Below are 20,700 nucleotides of genomic sequence, written 5' to 3' on the forward strand. Positions count from 1 at the left end.
CTGGTGTTACTGGGAGGACAAACTGGGAGTTACTGGGAGCTGCCAGGGGGCACTGGGAGTTACTGGGAGGGACTGGGAGCTACTGGGAGGGACTGGGAGTCACTGGTGGAGCCCCTCAGGAGTTACTGGTGTTACTGGGGAGGGACTGGGAGCTACTGGGAGGGACTGGGAGGGACTGGGAGTTACTGGGAGTTACTGGGAGGACAAACTGGGAGTTACTGGGAGTTACTGGGAGTCACTGGTGGAGCCCCTCGGGGGTTACTGGTGTTACTGGGGAGTGACTGGGAGCTACTGGGGATTACTGGGAGTTACTGGGAGGGCGCAGGGACAAACTGGGAGTTACTGGGAGTTACTGGTGGAGCCCCTTGGAGGTCACTGGGAGCTACTGGGGAACAAACTGGGAGTGACTGGGAGGGACTGGGGGACAAACTGGGAGTTACTGGGAAGGTGCAGGGGCAAACTGGGAGTTACTGGGAGGGACTGGGGGTTACTGGTGTTACTGGGAGGACAAACTGGGAGTTACTGGGAGCTGCCAGGGGGCACTGGGAGCTACTGGGAGCTACTGGGAGCTACTGGGAGGACTCTGTGGGAGATACTGGGAGTTACTGGGAGGGGCTGGGAGTTACTGGGAGTTACTGGGACTTACTGGGAGTTACTGGGAAGGCGCAGGGACAAACTGGGAGTTACTGGGAGTCACTGGTGGAGCCCCTCGGGGGTTACTGGTGTTACTGGGGAGTGACTGGGAGCTACTGGGAGCAACTGGGACTTACTGGGACTTACTGGGAGTTACTGGTGGAGCCTCTTGGGACTTACTGGAGAACAAACTGGGAGTTACTGGGAGTCACTGGGAGGGACTGGGAGACAAAGTGGGGGTCACAGGGGGTTACTGGGGCTTACTGGGGCTTAATGGGAGTTACTGGGAGTTACTGGGAGTTACTGGGAGCGGCCCCTCCCCCCCAAGGTCACCCCGAGGTCGGGGGGGGGACCCGGCCCTGCCCCCCCCGCTCCCTCCCAGTCCCTCCCAGTTTGTCCCAGTTTGTCCCAGTCCCTCCCAGTTTATCCCAGCGCCCCCCAGTGCCCCCCAGTTTGTCCCAGTCTGCCCCAGTTTGCCCCAGTTTGTCCCAGTTTGTCCCAGTTTGTCCCAGTACCTGCCCGGCCGCTCCGGCTCCCCCCGCGCGGCTCCGCACGGCGCTATTGATAGGGAGTGACGTCATCGGGGGTGGGGCCAGGCCACGCCCCCTCCCTGTTCCACCAATTACGGACCAGTTACAGACCAGTTACACCAGTACCAGACCAGTTACACCAGTACCAGACCAGTTACACCAGTTACAGACCAGTTACACCAGTACCAGACCAGTTACACCAGTACCAGACCAGTTACACCAGTTACAGACCAGTTACACCAGTTACAGACCAGTTACACCAGTACCAGACCAGTTACACCAGTTACAGACCAGTTACACCAGTACCAGACCAGTTACACCAGTACCAGACCAGTTACACCAGTTACAGACCAGTTACACCAGTTACAGACCAGTTACACCAGTACCAGACCAGTTACACCAGTTACAGACCAGTTACACCAGTTACAGACCAGTTACACCAGTTACAGACCAGTTACACCAGTACCAGACCAGTTACACCAGTTACAGACCAGTTACACCAGTACCAGACCAGTTACACCAGTTACAGACCAGTTACACCAGTTCCAGACCAGTTACACCAGTTACAGACCAGTTACACCAGTTACAGACCAGTTACACCAGTACCAGACCAGTTACACCAGTTACAGACCAGTTACACCAGTTACAGACCAGTTACACCAGTACCGGACCAGTTACACCAGTTACAGACCAGTTACACCAGTACCAGACCAGTTACACCAGTTACAGACCAGTTACACCAGTTCCAGACCAGTTACACCAGTTACAGACCAGTTACACCAGTTACAGACCAGTTACACCAGTACCAGACCAGTTACACCAGTACCGGACCAGTTACACCAGTACCAGACCAGTTACACCAGTACCAGACCAGTTACACCAGTACCAGACCAGTTACACCAGTACCAGACCAGTTACACCAGTACCGGACCAGTTACACCAGTACCGGACCAGTTACACCAGTTACAGACCAGTTACACCAGTTACAGACCAGTTACACCAGTACCGGACCAGTTACACCAGTTACAGACCAGTTACACCAGTTACAGACCAGTTACACCAGTACCAGACCAGTTACACCAGTTACAGACCAGTTACACCAGTTACAGACCAGTTACACCAGTACCAGACCAGTTACACCAGTACCAGACCAGTTACACCAGTACCGGACCAGTTACACCAGTACCAGACCAGTTACACCAGTACCAGACCAGTTACACCAGTACCAGACCAGTTACACCAGTTACAGACCAGTTACACCAGTACCAGACCAGTTACACCAGTACCAGACCAGTTACACCAGTTACAGACCAGTTACACCAGTTACAGACCAGTTACACCAGTACCAGACCAGTTACACCAGTACCAGACCAGTTACACCAGTACCAGACCAGTTACACCAGTACCAGACCAGTTACACCAGTTACAGACCAGTTACACCAGTTACAGACCAGTTACACCAGTACCGGACCAGTTACACCAGTACCGGACCAGTTACACCAGTTACAGACCAGTTACACCAGTTACAGACCAGTTACACCAGTTACAGACCAGTTACACCAGTACCGGACCAGTTACACCAGTTACAGACCAGTTACACCAGTTACAGACCAGTTACACTAGTACCAGACCAGTTACACCAGTACCAGACCAGTTACACCAGTACCAGACCAGTTACACCAGTACCAGACCAGTTACACCAGTTACAGACCAGTTACACCAGTACCAGACCAGTTACACCAGTACCAGACCAGTTACACCAGTACCGGACCAGTTACACCAGTACCAGACCAGTTACACCAGTACCAGACCAGTTACACCAGTACCGGACCAGTTACACCAGTACCGGACCAGTTACACCAGTACCGGACCAGTTACACCAGTACCAGACCAGTTACACCAGTACCAGACCAGTTACACCAGTTCCAGACCAGTTACACCAGTTACAGACCAGTTACACCAGTACCGGACCAGTTACACCAGTACCGGACCAGTTACACCAGTTACAGACCAGTTACACCAGTACCAGACCAGTTACACCAGTTACAGACCAGTTACACCAGTTACAGACCAGTTACACCAGTACCGGACCAGTTACACCAGTACCGGACCAGTTACACCAGTTACAGACCAGTTACACCAGTACCAGACCAGTTACACCAGTTACAGACCAGTTACACCAGTACCGGACCAGTTACACCAGTACCAGACCAGTTACACCAGTTACAGACCAGTTACACCAGTACCAGACCAGTTACACCAGTACGGGACCAGTTACACCAGTACCAGACCAGTTACACCAGTACCAGACCAGTTACACCAGTACCAGACCAGTTACACCAGTTACAGACCAGTTACACCAGTTACAGACCAGTTACACCAGTTACAGACCAGTTACACCAGTTACACCAGTTCCAGACCAGTTACACCAGTTCCAGACCAGTTACACCAGTTACAGACCAGTTACACCAGTTCCAGACCAGTTACACCAGTACCGGACCAGTTACACCAGTACCAGACCAGTTACACCAGTTACAGACCAGTTACACCAGTTACAGACCAGTTACACCAGTACCAGACCAGTTACACCAGTTACAGACCAGTTACACCAGTTCCAGACCAGTTACACCAGTACCGGACCAGTTACACCAGTTACAGACCAGTTACACCAGTTCCAGACCAGTTACACCAGTACCAGACCAGTTACACCAGTTACAGACCAGTTACACCAGTACCAGACCAGTTACACCAGTCACAGACCAGTTACACCAGTTCCAGACCAGTTACACCAGTTACAGACCAGTTACACCAGTACCGGACCAGTTACACCAGTTACAGACCAGTTACACCAGTTACAGACCAGTTACACCAGTACCGGACCAGTTACACCAGTACCGGACCAGTTACACCAGTTCCAGACCAGTTACACCAGTACCGGACCAGTTACACCAGTACCAGACCAGTTACACCAGTACCAGACCAGTTACACCAGTTACAGACCAGTTACACCAGTTACAGACCAGTTACACCAGTACCAGACCAGTTACACCAGTTACAGACCAGTTACACCAGTTACAGACCAGTTACACCAGTACCGGACCAGTTACACCAGTACCGGACCAGTTACACCAGTTACAGACCAGTTACACCAGTACCAGACCAGTTACACCAGTACCGGACCAGTTACACCAGTACCAGACCAGTTACACCAGTACCAGACCAGTTACACCAGTTACAGACCAGTTACACCAGTTACAGACCAGTTACACCAGTACCAGACCAGTTACACCAGTTACAGACCAGTTACACCAGTTACAGACCAGTTACACCAGTACCGGACCAGTTACACCAGTACCGGACCAGTTACACCAGTACCAGACCAGTTACACCAGTACCAGACCAGTTACACCAGTTACAGACCAGTTACACCAGTTACAGACCAGTTACACCAGTTACAGACCAGTTACACCAGTACCAGACCAGTTACACCAGTTACAGACCAGTTACACCAGTTACAGACCAGTTACACCAGTACCGGACCAGTTACACCAGTACCAGACCAGTTACACCAGTTACAGACCAGTTACACCAGTTACAGACCAGTTACACCAGTACCAGACCAGTTACACCAGTACCAGACCAGTTACACCAGTTCCAGACCAGTTACACCAGTACCGGACCAGTTACACCAGTTACAGACCAGTTACACCAGTTCCAGACCAGTTACACCAGTACCAGACCAGTTACACCAGTTACAGACCAGTTACACCAGTACCAGACCAGTTACACCAGTCACAGACCAGTTACACCAGTTCCAGACCAGTTACACCAGTTACAGACCAGTTACACCAGTACCGGACCAGTTACACCAGTTACAGACCAGTTACACCAGTTACAGACCAGTTACACCAGTACCGGACCAGTTACACCAGTACCGGACCAGTTACACCAGTTCCAGACCAGTTACACCAGTACCGGACCAGTTACACCAGTACCAGACCAGTTACACCAGTACCAGACCAGTTACACCAGTTACAGACCAGTTACACCAGTTACAGACCAGTTACACCAGTACCAGACCAGTTACACCAGTTACAGACCAGTTACACCAGTTACAGACCAGTTACACCAGTACCGGACCAGTTACACCAGTACCGGACCAGTTACACCAGTACCAGACCAGTTACACCAGTACCAGACCAGTTACACCAGTTACAGACCAGTTACACCAGTTACAGACCAGTTACACCAGTTACAGACCAGTTACACCAGTACCAGACCAGTTACACCAGTTACAGACCAGTTACACCAGTTACAGACCAGTTACACCAGTACCGGACCAGTTACACCAGTTACACACCAGTTACACCAGTTACACACCAGTTACACCAGTTACAGACCAGTTACACCAGTTCCAGACCAGTTACACCAGTTCCAGACCAGTTACACCAGTACCGGACCAGTTACACCAGTACCAGACCAGTTACACCAGTTACAGACCAGTTACACCAGTTACAGACCAGTTACACCAGTACCAGACCAGTTACACCAGTTACAGACCAGTTACACCAGTTACAGACCAGTTACACCAGTACCAGACCAGTTACACCAGTACCAGACCAGTTACACCAGTACCAGACCAGTTACACCAGTTACAGACCAGTTACACCAGTACCGGACCAGTTACACCAGTACCGGACCAGTTACACCAGTACCAGACCAGTTACACCAGTACCAGACCAGTTACACCAGTACCAGACCAGTTACACCAGTTACAGACCAGTTACACCAGTTACAGACCAGTTACACCAGTACCGGACCAGTTACACCAGTACCGGACCAGTTACACCAGTACCGGACCAGTTACACCAGTTACAGACCAGTTACACCAGTACCAGACCAGTTACACCAGTACCGGACCAGTTACACCAGTACCAGACCAGTTACACCAGTTACAGACCAGTTACACCAGTACCAGACCAGTTACACCAGTACCAGACCAGTTACACCAGTACCAGACCAGTTACACCAGTTACAGACCAGTTACACCAGTACCGGACCAGTTACACCAGTTACAGACCAGTTACACCAGTTACAGACCAGTTACACCAGTACCGGACCAGTTACACCAGTACCGGACCAGTTACACCAGTTACAGACCAGTTACACCAGTACCAGACCAGTTACACCAGTACCGGACCAGTTACACCAGTTACAGACCAGTTACACCAGTACCAGACCAGTTACACCAGTACCGGACCAGTTACACCAGTACCAGACCAGTTACACCAGTACCAGACCAGTTACACCAGTTACAGACCAGTTACACCAGTTACAGACCAGTTACACCAGTACCAGACCAGTTACACCAGTTACAGACCAGTTACACCAGTTACAGACCAGTTACACCAGTACCAGACCAGTTACACCAGTTACAGACCAGTTACACCAGTTACAGACCAGTTACACCAGTTACAGACCAGTTACACCAGTACCAGACCAGTTACACCAGTACCAGACCAGTTACACCAGTTCCAGACCAGTTACACCAGTACCAGACCAGTTACACCAGTTACAGACCAGTTACACCAGTTACACCAGTACCAGACCAGTTACACCAGTACCAGACCAGTTACACCAGTACCAGACCAGTTACACCAGTACCGGACCAGTTACACCAGTACCAGACCAGTTACACCAGTACCAGACCAGTTACACCAGTACCAGACCAGTTACACCAGTTACAGACCAGTTACACCAGTACCAGACCAGTTACACCAGTTACAGACCAGTTACACCAGTTACAGACCAGTTACACCAGTACCAGACCAGTTACACCAGTTACAGACCAGTTACACCAGTTACAGACCAGTTACACCAGTACCGGACCAGTTACACCAGTTACAGACCAGTTACACCAGTTACAGACCAGTTACACCAGTTACAGACCAGTTACACCAGTACCAGACCAGTTACACCAGTACCGGACCAGTTACACCAGTTACAGACCAGTTACACCAGTTACAGACCAGTTACACCAGTACCGGACCAGTTACACCAGTACCAGACCAGTTACACCAGTACCAGACCAGTTACACCAGTACCGGACCAGTTACACCAGTACCGGACCAGTTACACCAGTACCGGACCAGTTACACCAGTACCAGACCAGTTACACCAGTTACAGACCAGTTACACCAGTTACAGACCAGTTACAGACCAGTTACACCAGTACCAGACCAGTTACACCAGTTACAGACCAGTTACACCAGTTACAGACCAGTTACACCAGTTACAGACCAGTTACACCAGTTACAGACCAGTTACACCAGTTACAGACCAGTTACAGACCAGTTACACCAGTACCAGACCAGTTACACCAGTTACAGACCAGTTACACCAGTTACAGACCAGTTACACCAGTTACAGACCAGTTACACCAGTTACAGACCAGTTACACCAGTACCAGACCAGTTGCACCAGTACCAGACCAGTTACACCAGTACCGGACCAGTTACACCAGTACCGGACCAGTTACACCAGTACCGGACCAGTTACACCAGTTACAGACCAGTTACACCAGTACCAGACCAGTTACACCAATACCAGACCAGTTACACCAGTCACAGACCAGTTACACCAGTACCGGACCAGTTACACCAGTACCGGACCAGTTACACCAGTTACAGACCAGTTACACCAGTTACAGACCAGTTACACCAGTTACACACCAGTTACAGACCAGTACCAGACCAGTTACACCAGTACCGGACCAGTTACACCAGTACCGGACCAGTTACACCAGTACCAGACCAGTTACACCAGTTACAGACCAGTTACACCAGTACCAGACCAGTTACACCAGTTACAGACCAGTTACACCAGTACCAGACCAGTTACTCCAGTACCAGACCAGTTACACCAGTTACAGACCAGTTACACCAGTTACAGACCAGTTACACCAGTACCAGACCAGTTACACCAGTTACAGACCAGTTACACCAGTACCGGACCAGTTACACCAGTACCGGACCAGTTACACCAGTTACAGACCAGTTACACCAGTACCAGACCAGTTACACCAGTACCAGACCAGTTACACCAGTTACAGACCAGTTACACCAGTACCAGACCAGTTACACCAGTTACAGACCAGTTACACCAGTTACAGACCAGTTACACCAGTTACACACCAGTTACACCAGTACCAGACCAGTTACACCAGTTACAGACCAGTTACACCAGTTCCAGACCAGTTACACCAGTACCAGACCAGTTACACCAGTTACAGACCAGTTACACCAGTACCAGACCAGTTACACCAGTACCGGACCAGTTACACCAGTTACAGACCAGTTACACCAGTACCAGACCAGTTACACCAGTACCGGACCAGTTACACCAGTACCGGACCAGTTACACCAGTTACAGACCAGTTACACCAGTTACAGACCAGTTACACCAGTACCAGACCAGTTACACCAGTACCAGACCAGTTACACCAGTACCGGACCAGTTACACCAGTACCAGACCAGTTACACCAGTTACAGACCAGTTACACCAGTTACAGACCAGTTACACCAGTACCGGACCAGTTACACCAGTACCAGACCAGTTACACCAGTACCGGACCAGTTACACCAGTACCAGACCAGTTACACCAGTTACAGACCAGTTACACCAGTACCGGACCAGTTACACCAGTTACAGACCAGTTACACCAGTACCGGACCAGTTACACCAGTACCGGACCAGTTACACCAGTTACAGACCAGTTACACCAGTTACAGACCAGTTACACCAGTACCAGACCAGTTACACCAGTACCAGACCAGTTACACCAGTTACAGACCAGTTACACCAGTACCGGACCAGTTACACCAGTACCAGACCAGTTACACCAGTACCAGACCAGTTACACCAGTTACAGACCAGTTACACCAGTTACAGACCAGTTACACCAGTACCAGACCAGTTACACCAGTTACAGACCAGTTACACCAGTACCAGACCAGTTACACCAGTTACAGACCAGTTACACCAGTACCAGACCAGTTACACCAGTACCAGACCAGTTACACCAGTTACAGACCAGTTACACCAGTTACAGACCAGTTACACCAGTACCAGACCAGTTACACCAGTCACAGACCAGTTACACCAGTACCGGACCAGTTACACCAGTTACAGACCAGTTACACCAGTTACAGACCAGTTACACCAGTACCAGACCAGTTACACCAGTTACAGACCAGTTACACCAGTACCGGACCAGTTACACCAGTACCGGACCAGTTACACCAGTACCGGACCAGTTACACCAGTTACAGACCAGTTACACCAGTTCCAGACCAGTTACACCAGTACCGGACCAGTTACACCAGTACCAGACCAGTTACACCAGTTACAGACCAGTTACACCAGTACCAGACCAGTTACACCAGTTACAGACCAGTTACACCAGTTACAGACCAGTTACACCAGTACCAGACCAGTTACACCAGTACCGGACCAGTTACACCAGTTACAGACCAGTTACACCAGTTACAGACCAGTTACACCAGTACCAGACCAGTTACACCAGTACCGGACCAGTTACACCAGTACCGGACCAGTTACACCAGTACCGGACCAGTTACACCAGTTACAGACCAGTTACACCAGTACCAGACCAGTTACACCAGTTACAGACCAGTTACACCAGTACCAGACCAGTTACACCAGTTACAGACCAGTTACAGACCAGTTACAGACCAGTTACACCAGTTACAGACCAGTTACACCAGTTCCAGACCAGTTACACCAGTACCGGACCAGTTACACCAGTACCAGACCAGTTACACCAGTACCAGACCAGTTACACCAGTTACAGACCAGTTACACCAGTACCGGACCAGTTACACCAGTTACAGACCAGTTACAGACCAGTTACAGACCAGTTACACCAGTTACAGACCAGTTACACCAGTTCCAGACCAGTTACACCAGTACCGGACCAGTTACACCAGTACCAGACCAGTTACACCAGTTCCAGACCAGTTACACCAGTACCAGACCAGTTACACCAGTACCAGACCAGTTACACCAGTTACAGACCAGTTACACCAGTTACACACCAGTTACACCAGTACCAGACCAGTTACACCAGTTACAGACCAGTTACACCAGTTACAGACCAGTTACACCAGTACCAGACCAGTTACACCAGTTACAGACCAGTTACACCAGTACCAGACCAGTTACACCAGTTACAGACCAGTTACACCAGTTACAGACCAGTTACACCAGTACCAGACCAGTTACACCAGTACCAGACCAGTTACACCAGTTACAGACCAGTTACACCAGTACCAGACCAGTTACACCCGTTACAGACCAGTTACACCAGTTACAGACCAGTTACACCAGTTACAGACCAGTTACACCAGTACCAGACCAGTTACACCAGTCACAGACCAGTTACACCAGTACCAGACCAGTTACACCAGTTACAGACCAGTTACAGACCAGTACCAGACCAGTTACACCAGTACCAGACCAGTTACACCAGTCACAGACCAGTTACACCAGTACCGGACCAGTTACACCAGTTACAGACCAGTTACACCAGTACCAGACCAGTTACACCAGTCACAGACCAGTTACACCAGTACCGGACCAGTTACACCAGTACCGGACCAGTTACACCAGTTACAGACCAGTTACACCAGTTACAGACCAGTTACACCAGTACCAGACCAGTTACACCAGTACCAGACCAGTTACACCAGTACCGGACCAGTTACACCAGTACCAGACCAGTTACACCAGTTACAGACCAGTTACACCAGTTACAGACCAGTTACACCAGTTACAGACCAGTTACACCAGTACCAGACCAGTTACACCAGTACCGGACCAGTTACACCAGTACCAGACCAGTTACACCAGTACCAGACCAGTTACACCAGTACCAGACCAGTTACACCAGTTACAGACCAGTTACACCAGTACCAGACCAGTTACACCAGTACCAGACCAGTTACACCAGTCACAGACCAGTTACACCAGTTACAGACCAGTTACACCAGTTACAGACCAGTTACACCAGTACCGGACCAGTTACACCAGTTACAGACCAGTTACACCAGTTACAGACCAGTTACACCAGTTACACACCAGTTACACCAGTTACACACCAGTTACACCAGTTACACACCAGTTACAGACCAGTACCAGACCAGTTACACCAGTACCAGACCAGTTACACCAGTCACAGACCAGTTACACCAGTACCGGACCAGTTACACCAGTTACAGACCAGTTACACCAGTACCAGACCAGTTACACCAGTACCAGACCAGTTACACCAGTCACAGACCAGTTACACCAGTACCAGACCAGTTACACCAGTTACAGACCAGTTACACCAGTACCAGACCAGTTACACCAGTACCGGACCAGTTACACCAGTACCGGACCAGTTACACCAGTTACAGACCAGTTACACCAGTTACAGACCAGTTACACCAGTTACACACCAGTTACAGACCAGTACCAGACCAGTTACACCAGTACCAGACCAGTTACACCAGTTACAGACCAGTTACACCAGTTACAGACCAGTTACACCAGTACCGGACCAGTTACACCAGTACCGGACCAGTTACACCAGTTACAGACCAGTTACACCAGTACCAGACCAGTTACACCAGTACCAGACCAGTTACACCAGTACCAGACCAGTTACTCCAGTACCAGACCAGTTACACCAGTACCAGACCAGTTACACCAGTACCAGACCAGTTACACCAGTTACAGACCAGTTACACCAGTACCAGACCAGTTACACCAGTACCAGACCAGTTACACCAGTACCAGACCAGTTACACCAGTACCAGACCAGTTACACCAGTTCCAGACCAGTTACACCAGTTACAGACCAGTTACACCAGTACCAGACCAGTTACACCAGTACCAGACCAGTTACACCAGTTACAGACCAGTTACACCAGTTACAGACCAGTTACACCAGTACCAGACCAGTTACACCAGTTACAGACCAGTTACACCAGTACCAGACCAGTTACACCAGTACCGGACCAGTTACACCAGTACCAGACCAGTTACACCAGTACCAGACCAGTTACACCAGTTACAGACCAGTTACACCAGTACCAGACCAGTTACACCAGTTACAGACCAGTTACACCAGTTACAGACCAGTTACACCAGTACCAGACCAGTTACACCAGTTACAGACCAGTTACACCAGTACCAGACCAGTTACACCAGTTACAGACCAGTTACACCAGTTACAGACCAGTTACACCAGTTACAGACCAGTTACACCAGTACCAGACCAGTTACACCAGTTACAGACCAGTTACACCAGTTACAGACCAGTTACACCAGTTACACACCAGTTACACCAGTTCCAGACCAGTTACACCAGTTACAGACCAGTTACACCAGTTCCAGACCAGTTACACCAGTACCAGACCAGTTACACCAGTTTCAGACCAGTTACACCAGTACCAGACCAGTTACACCAGTACCGGACCAGTTACACCAGTTACAGACCAGTTACACCAGTACCAGACCAGTTACACCAGTACCGGACCAGTTACACCAGTACCGGACCAGTTACACCAGTTACAGACCAGTTACACCAGTTACAGACCAGTTACACCAGTACCAGACCAGTTACACCAGTACCGGACCAGTTACACCAGTACCAGACCAGTTACACCAGTTACAGACCAGTTACACCAGTACCAGACCAGTTACACCAGTTACAGACCAGTTACACCAGTTACAGACCAGTTACACCAGTACCGGACCAGTTACACCAGTTACAGACCAGTTACACCAGTTACAGACCAGTTACACCAGTACCAGACCAGTTACACCAGTTACAGACCAGTTACACCAGTACCAGACCAGTTACACCAGTACCAGACCAGTTACACCAGTTACAGACCAGTTACACCAGTTACAGACCAGTTACACCAGTTACAGACCAGTTACACCAGTACCAGACCAGTTACACCAGTACCAGACCAGTTACACCAGTTACAGACCAGTTACACCAGTTACAGACCAGTTACACCAGTACCGGACCAGTTACACCAGTACCAGACCAGTTACACCAGTTACAGACCAGTTACACCAGTTACAGACCAGTTACACCAGTACCAGACCAGTTACACCAGTACCAGACCAGTTACACCAGTTACAGACCAGTTACACCAGTTACAGACCAGTTACACCAGTACCAGACCAGTTACACCAGTTACAGACCAGTTACACCAGTTACAGACCAGTTACACCAGTACCGGACCAGTTACACCAGTACCAGACCAGTTACACCAGTTACAGACCAGTTACACCAGTACCAGACCAGTTACACCAGTACCAGACCAGTTACACCAGTTACAGACCAGTTACACCAGTACCAGACCAGTTACACCAGTACCGGACCAGTTACACCAGTACCAGACCAGTTACACCAGTACCAGACCAGTTACACCAGTACCGGACCAGTTACACCAGTACCGGACCAGTTACACCAGTTACAGACCAGTTACACCAGTACCAGACCAGTTACACCAGTACCAGACCAGTTACACCAGTTACAGACCAGTTACACCAGTTACAGACCAATTACACCAGTTCCAGACCAGTTACACCAGTTACAGACCAGTTACACCAGTACCAGACCAGTTACACCAGTTACAGACCAGTTACACCAGTTACAGACCAGTTACACCAGTTACAGACCAGTTACACCAGTACCGGACCAGTTACACCAGTACCAGACCAGTTACACCAGTTACAGACCAGTTACACCAGTTACAGACCAGTTACACCAGTTACAGACCAGTTACACCAGTACCGGACCAGTTACACCAGTTACAGACCAGTTACACCAGTACCAGACCAGTTACACCAGTTACAGACCAGTTACACCAGTACCGGACCAGTTACACCAGTACCAGACCAGTTACACCAGTACCACACCAGTTACACCAGTTACAGACCAGTTACACCAGTACCAGACCAGTTACACCAGTACCAGACCAGTTACACCAGTTACAGACCAGTTACACCAGTACCAGACCAGTTACACCAGTACCGGACCAGTTACACCAGTACCGGACCAGTTACACCAGTTACAGACCAGTTACACCAGTACCAGACCAGTTACACCAGTTACAGACCAGTTACACCAGTTACAGACCAGTTACACCAGTACCAGACCAGTTACACCAGTACCGGACCAGTTACACCAGTACCGGACCAGTTACACCAGTTACAGACCAGTTACACCAGTTACAGACCAGTTACACCAGTACCAGACCAGTTACACCAGTACCAGACCAGTTACACCAGTACCGGACCAGTTACACCAGTTACAGACCAGTTACACCAGTTACAGACCAGTTACACCAGTTACAGACCAGTTACACCAGTTACAGACCAGTTACACCAGTACCGGACCAGTTACACCAGTACCAGACCAGTTACACCAGTTACAGACCAGTTACACCAGTTACAGACCAGTTACACCAGTTACAGACCAGTTACACCAGTACCAGACCAGTTACACCAGTTACAGACCAGTTACACCAGTTACAGACCAGTTACACCAGTACCGGACCAGTTACACCAGTTACAGACCAGTTACACCAGTTCCAGACCAGTTACACCAGTTACAGACCAGTTACACCAGTTACAGACCAGTTACACCAGTACCGGACCAGTTACACCAGTACCAGACCAGTTACACCAGTACCGGACCAGTTACACCAGTACCAGACCAGTTACACCAGTACCAGACCAGTTACACCAGTGCCAGACCAGTTACACCAGTTACAGACCAGTTACACCAGTACCAGACCAGTTACACCAGTACCAGACCAGTTACACCAGTACCGGACCAGTTACACCAGTTCCAGACCAGTTACACCAGTTCCAGACCAGTTACACCAGTGCCAGACCAGTTACACCAGTACCAGACCAGTTACACCAGTACCAGACCAGTTACACCAGTACCAGACCAGTTACACCAGTTACAGACCAGTTACACCAGTTCCAGACCAGTTACACCAGTACCAGACCAGTTACACCAGTACCAGACCAGTTACACCAGTACCAGACCAGTTACACCAGTACCAGACCAGTTACACCAGTTACAGACCAGTTACACCAGTTCCAGACCAGTTACACCAGTACCGGACCAGTTACACCAGTACCGGACCAGTTACACCAGTACCAGACCAGTTACACCAGTACCAGACCAGTTACACCAGTACCAGACCAGTTACACCAGTTACAGACCAGTTACACCAGTTACAGACCAGTTACACCAGTACCAGACCAGTTACACCAGTTACACACCAGTTACACCAGTTACAGACCAGTTACACCAGTACCAGACCAGTTACACCAGTTACAGACCAGTTACACCAGTACCAGACCAGTTACACCAGTACCAGACCAGTTACACCAGTTACAGACCAGTTACACCAGTTACAGACCAGTTACACCAGTACCAGACCAGTTACACCAGTACCAGACCAGTTACACCAGTTACAGACCAGTTACACCAGTACCAGACCAGTTACACCAGTACCAGACCAGTTACACCAGTACCAGACCAGTTACACCAGTTACAGACCAGTTACACCAGTTCCAGACCAGTTACACCAGTACCAGACCAGTTACACCAGTTACAGACCAGTTACACCAGTTACAGACCAGTTACACCAGTACCAGACCAGTTACACCAGTACCAGACCAGTTACACCAGTTACAGACCAGTTACACCAGTACCGGACCAGTTACACCAGTACCGGACCAGTTACACCAGTACCAGACCAGTTACACCAGTTACAGACCAGTTACACCAGTACCAGACCAGTTACACCAGTTACAGACCAGTTACACCAGTACCAGACCAGTTACACCAGTACCAGACCAGTTACACCAGTACCAGACCAGTTACACCAGTTACAGACCAGTTACACCAGTACCGGACCAGTTACACCAGTACCGGACCAGTTACACCAGTTACAGACCAGTTACACCAGTTACAGACCAGTTACACCAGTTACAGACCAGTTACACCAGTTACAGACCAGTTACACCAGTACCAGACCAGTTACACCAGTTCCAGACCAGTTACACCAGTACCAGACCAGTTACACCAGTTACAGACCAGTTACACCAGTTACAGACCAGTTACACCAGTTACAGACCAGTTACACCAGTACCAGACCAGTTACACCGGTATCAGACCAGTTACACCAGTACCGGACCAGTTACACCAGTACCAGACCAGTTACACCAGTTACAGACCAGTTACACCAGTAAGGGACTGGGAGCTGCCCTCGGCTCCGCCCCCTCCCAGTATCAGACTGGGAACCCCTCCCAGTTCCTCCCAGTGCTCCCAGTATCAAAGGGCCCTCAGTCCCAGTGACCCCCAGGGACCTCCCAGTATAGCCCAGTATATCCCAGTCTATCCCAGTACAACGCCGCTCTGTCCCAGTCCCTCCCAGTTCCCTCCCAGTATATCCCAGTCCTCCCCCTGTTCCCTCCCAGTCTGTCCCAGTCCCTCCCAGTCCCTCCCAGTTACAGCTCCCAGTAACTCCCAGTATATCCCAGTCCCTCCCAGTAACAAATCCCCTTTGTCCCAGTGCCCCCCAGCCCCTCCCCAGTCTGTCCCAGTCCCTCCCAGTGCCCACCAGTCCGTCCCAGTACAGAGTCCCTTTGTCCCAGTCCATCCCAGTACAAAGCCGCTCTGTCCCAGTCCCTCCCAGTGCCCCCCAGTCCATCCCAGTAACAGAGCCCCTTTGTCCCAGTCCATCCCAGTCCCTCCCAGTAACTCCCAGTCCCTCCCAGTCTGTCCCAGTCCCTCCCAGTGCCCCCCAGTCCGTCCCAGTACAGAGTCCCTTTGTCCCAGTCCATCCCAGTACAAAGCCGCTCTGTCCCAGTCCCTCCCAGTAACAGAGCCCCTCTGTCCCAGTGACCCCCAGTCCCTCCCAGTCCCTCCCAGTCCCTCCCAGTAACAGAGCCCCTTTGACCCAGTCCCTCCCAGTCCCTCCCAGTTACAGCTCCCAGTTCCCTCCCAGTATATCCCAGTCCCTCCCAGTAACAAAGCTGCTCTATCCCAGTCCCTCCCAGTATATCCCAGTACAACGCTCCTCTCTCCCAGTCCCTCCCAGTCCATCCCAGTACAAAGCCCCTCTGTCCCAGTCCCTCCCAGTCTATCCCAGTCCCTCCCAGTCCCTCCCAGTCTATCCCAGTACAGAGCCCTTTTGTCCCAGTCCCTCCCACTATTCCCAGTAACAAAGACCCCTCTGTCCCAGTCCATCCCAGTCCCTCCCAGTCCCTCCCAGTTTATCCCAGTCCCTCCCAGTTCCATCTCCCAGTCCCTCCCAGTCCCTCCCAGTCCCTTCCAGTCCTTTCCAGTTCCCTCCCATTCTGTCCCAGTCCCTCCCAGTGCTCCCAGTCCCTCCCAGTTCCATCTCCCAGTGCTCCCAGTACAGGGCCCCTTTGTCCCAGTGCTCCCAGTAACAAAGCCGCTCTGTACCAGTTCCCCCCAGTACCCCCCAGTTCCATCCCAGTCCCTCCCAGTCTGTCCCAGTCCCTCCCAGTCCCTCCCAGTCCCTCCCAGTCCATCCCAGTAACAAAGCCCCTTTTGTCCCAGTCCCCCCCAGTAACCTCGCCCAGTCCCTCCCAGTCCCTCCCAGTAACAAAGCCCCCTCTGTCCCAGTGCCCCCCACTCCCTCCCAGTTACAGCTCCCAGTAACTCCCAGTCCGTCCCAGTTCCCTCCCAGTAACTCCCAATAACCTCTCCCAGTCCCTCCCAGTCACTCCTGGTCCTTTCCAGTTCCTCCCAGTTCCCTCCCATTCTGTCCCAGTCCCTCCCAGTAACAACGCCGCTCTGTCCCAGTCCCTCCCAGTGCTCCCAGTCCATCCCAGTATATCCCAGTCCCTCCCAGTATATCCCAGTCCCTCCCAGTTCCCTCCCAGTAACTCCCAATAACCTCTCCAGTCCCTCCCAGTCCCTCCCAGTTCCTCCCAATTCCCCCCTCCCAGTCCCTCCCAGTCCCTCCCAGTATCCCAGTAACAAAGCCCCTTTGTCCCAGTCCCTCCCAGTTACAGCTCCCAGTCCCTCCCAGTTCCCCCCCACGTTCCCTCCCAGTTCCCTCCCATTCTGTCCCAGTCCCTCCCAGTGCTCCCAGTCCCTCCCAGTTCCATCTCCCAGTGCTCCCAGTAACAAAGCCACTCTGTCCCAGTGCCTGCCAGTACCTCCCAGTAACAGCTCCCAGTCTCTCCCAGTTGCTCCCAGTCCTTCCCAGTTCCCTCCCAGTCCATCCCAGTCCCCCCCAGTTCCATCCCAGTCCCTCCCAGTTCCTTCCCAGTCCCTTCCAGTATATCCCAGTATATCCCAGTCTATCCCAGTTCAAAGCTGCCCTGTCCCAGTCCCTTCCAGTCCCTCTCAGTATATCCCAGTCCCTCCCAGTATATCCCAGTATATCCCAGTACAAAGCCGCTCTGTCCCAGTCTATCCCAGTCCCTCCCAGTCCCTCCCAGTCCATCCCAGTACACAGCCCCTCTGTCCCAGTCCCTCCCAGTAACAGAGCCCCTCTGTCCCAGTGCCCCCCACTCCCTCCCAGTTACAGCTCCCAGTCCCTCCCAGTAACTCCCAATAACCTCTCCCAGTCCCTCCCAGTCTGTCCCAGTCCCTCCCAGTCCCCTCCCATTCTGTCCCAGTCCCTCTCAGTCCATCCCAGTACAAAGCCCCTCTGTCCCAGTGACCTCCCAGTGCCCCCCAGTTCCATCCCAGTCCCCTCCCAGTCCCTCCCAGTAACAAAGCCCCCTCTGTCCCAGTGCCCCCCACTCCCTCCCAGTTACAGCTCCCAGTAACTCCCAGTCCGTCCCAGTTCCCTCCCAGTAACTCCCAATAACCTCTCCCAGTCCCTCCCAGTCACTCCTGGTCCTTTCCAGTTCCTCCCAGTTCCCTCCCATTCTGTCCCAGTCCCTCCCAGTAACAAAGCCGCTCTGTCCCAGTCCCTCCCAGTGCTCCCAGTCCCTCCCAGTATATCCCAGTCCCTCCCAGTTCCCTCCCAGTAACTCCCAATAACCTCTCCAGTCCCTCCCAGTCCCTCCCAGTTCCTCCCAATTCCCCCCTCCCAGTTCCATCCCAGTCCCTCCCAGTCTATCCCAGTCCCTCCCAGTTCCCCCCCCCGCTCCCTCCCAGTTCCCTCCCAGTATATCCCAGTCCCTCCCAGTCCCTCCCAGTCCATCCCAGTCCATCCCAGTCCCTCCCAGTATATCCCAGTACAAAGCCGCTCTGTCCCAGTTCCTCCCAGTTCCTCCCAGTCCCTCCCAGTATATCCCAGTCCCTCCCAGTCCCTCCCAGTAACTCCCAGTCCCTCCCAGTCTATCCCAGTCCTTTCCAGTTCCTCCCAGTTCCCCGCCAGTTCCCTCCCAGCTCCCTCCCATTCTGTCCCAGTCCCTCCCAGTGCTCCCAGTCCCTCCCAGTTCCATCTCCCAGTGCTCCCAGTACAGAGCCCTTTTGTCCCAGTGCTCCCAGTAACAAAGTCCCCTCTGTCCCAGTGACCCCCAGTGCTCCCAGTCCCTCCCAGTACAGAGCCCCTTTGTCCCAGTGCTCCCAGTAACAAAGTCCCCTCTGTCCCAGTGACCCCCAGTTCCCTCCCAGTCTCTCCCAGTTCCCTCCCAGTATATCCCAGTACAAAGCCCCTTTGTCCCAGTGCCCCCCAGTCCCTCCCAGTCCCTCCCAGTTACAGCTCCCAGTCCCTCCCAGTTCAAAGCTGCTCTGTCCCAGTCCCTCCCAGTCCCTCCCAGTTCCCTCCCATTCCGTCCCAGTCCCTCCCAGTCCCTCCCAGTTTATCCCAGTCCCTCCCAGTCCCTCCCGTTCCCTCCCAGTCCCTCCCAGTCGCTCCCAGTTTATCCCAGTTTATCCCAGTTCAAAGCCGCCTCTGTCCCATCCTGGCCCAGCGCCCGCTCCCAACAAGCGGCGCCTTTGTACCGCCAGTGGGCGTGGCCTCTTCCATATATGGTCAAACACTCCATATATGGACACCACACCCATATATGGCCACGCCCCGCCCTTGTAGGCGTGGCCTCGCCGAGCCCCGCCCACCGCCGAGAGCCGCCAGCGGCGCTGGGGGGGCCCCGAATTGGGGGCGAATTTTGGGGAATTTTGGGGCAAATTTTGGGATTTTTGGGGAATTTTTGGGAATTCTGGGATCCTGGGAGGGGGAGGGACAGAGCGAGGGGGGGAGGGGAAATTTTGGGGATTTTTTTGGGATTTTTTGGGATTTTTGGGGAATTTTTCCAGGCGATTTTGGGGCGATTTGGGCGATTTTAGGGCGGATTTTGGGGCGGATTTTTTGGGATTTTTGGGGGAAATTTTGGGATTTTTGGGAATTTTGGGGTCTCGGGAGAGGGAGGAGCAGAGAGGGGAATTTTTGGGGATTTTTGGGTGAATTTTTGGGGATTTTTGGGTGAATTTTTGGGGAA

The 20,700-nt window shown here is 51.8% G+C and overlaps 3 protein-coding genes across 3 annotated transcripts in view; 1 reads left to right on the top strand and 2 right to left on the bottom strand.

The window, feature by feature from the left end:
• The window catches only part of LOC139603661 (uncharacterized), a gene marked incomplete at its 5' end in the record, with an annotated part of 1,951 nt that extends 1,722 nt beyond the window's left edge, over positions 1 to 229 (bottom strand). The window contains one exon of the mRNA XM_071454552.1: positions 127 to 229. Within this exon, the coding sequence (XP_071310653.1) occupies positions 127 to 229 (103 nt within the window). The remainder of the gene's footprint in view (positions 1 to 126) is intronic.
• The window catches only part of LOC139603721 (sodium/potassium-transporting ATPase subunit gamma-like), a 21,868-nt gene extending 20,593 nt beyond the window's left edge, over positions 1 to 1,275 (bottom strand). The window contains exon 1 of the mRNA XM_071454614.1: positions 1,149 to 1,275. The gene's annotated coding sequence lies outside the window, so the exon portion shown is untranslated. The remainder of the gene's footprint in view (positions 1 to 1,148) is intronic.
• LOC139603662 (uncharacterized) lies at positions 907 to 19,080 on the top strand. The gene is made up of 4 exons (XM_071454553.1): positions 907 to 972; positions 17,010 to 17,088; positions 18,493 to 18,610; positions 19,065 to 19,080. The coding sequence occupies exons 1-4, from the start codon at positions 907 to 909 to the stop codon at positions 19,078 to 19,080; spliced, it is 279 nt and encodes a 92-aa protein (XP_071310654.1).
• The last annotated feature ends 1,620 nt before the right edge of the window (positions 19,081 to 20,700 follow it).

The sequence above is a fragment of the Agelaius tricolor genome, unplaced genomic scaffold (assembly GCF_023055355.1).
Source record: "Agelaius tricolor isolate 1412-34295 unplaced genomic scaffold, bAgeTri1.0.p SCAF_40, whole genome shotgun sequence".
Lineage (NCBI taxonomy): Eukaryota > Metazoa > Chordata > Aves > Passeriformes > Icteridae > Agelaius > Agelaius tricolor.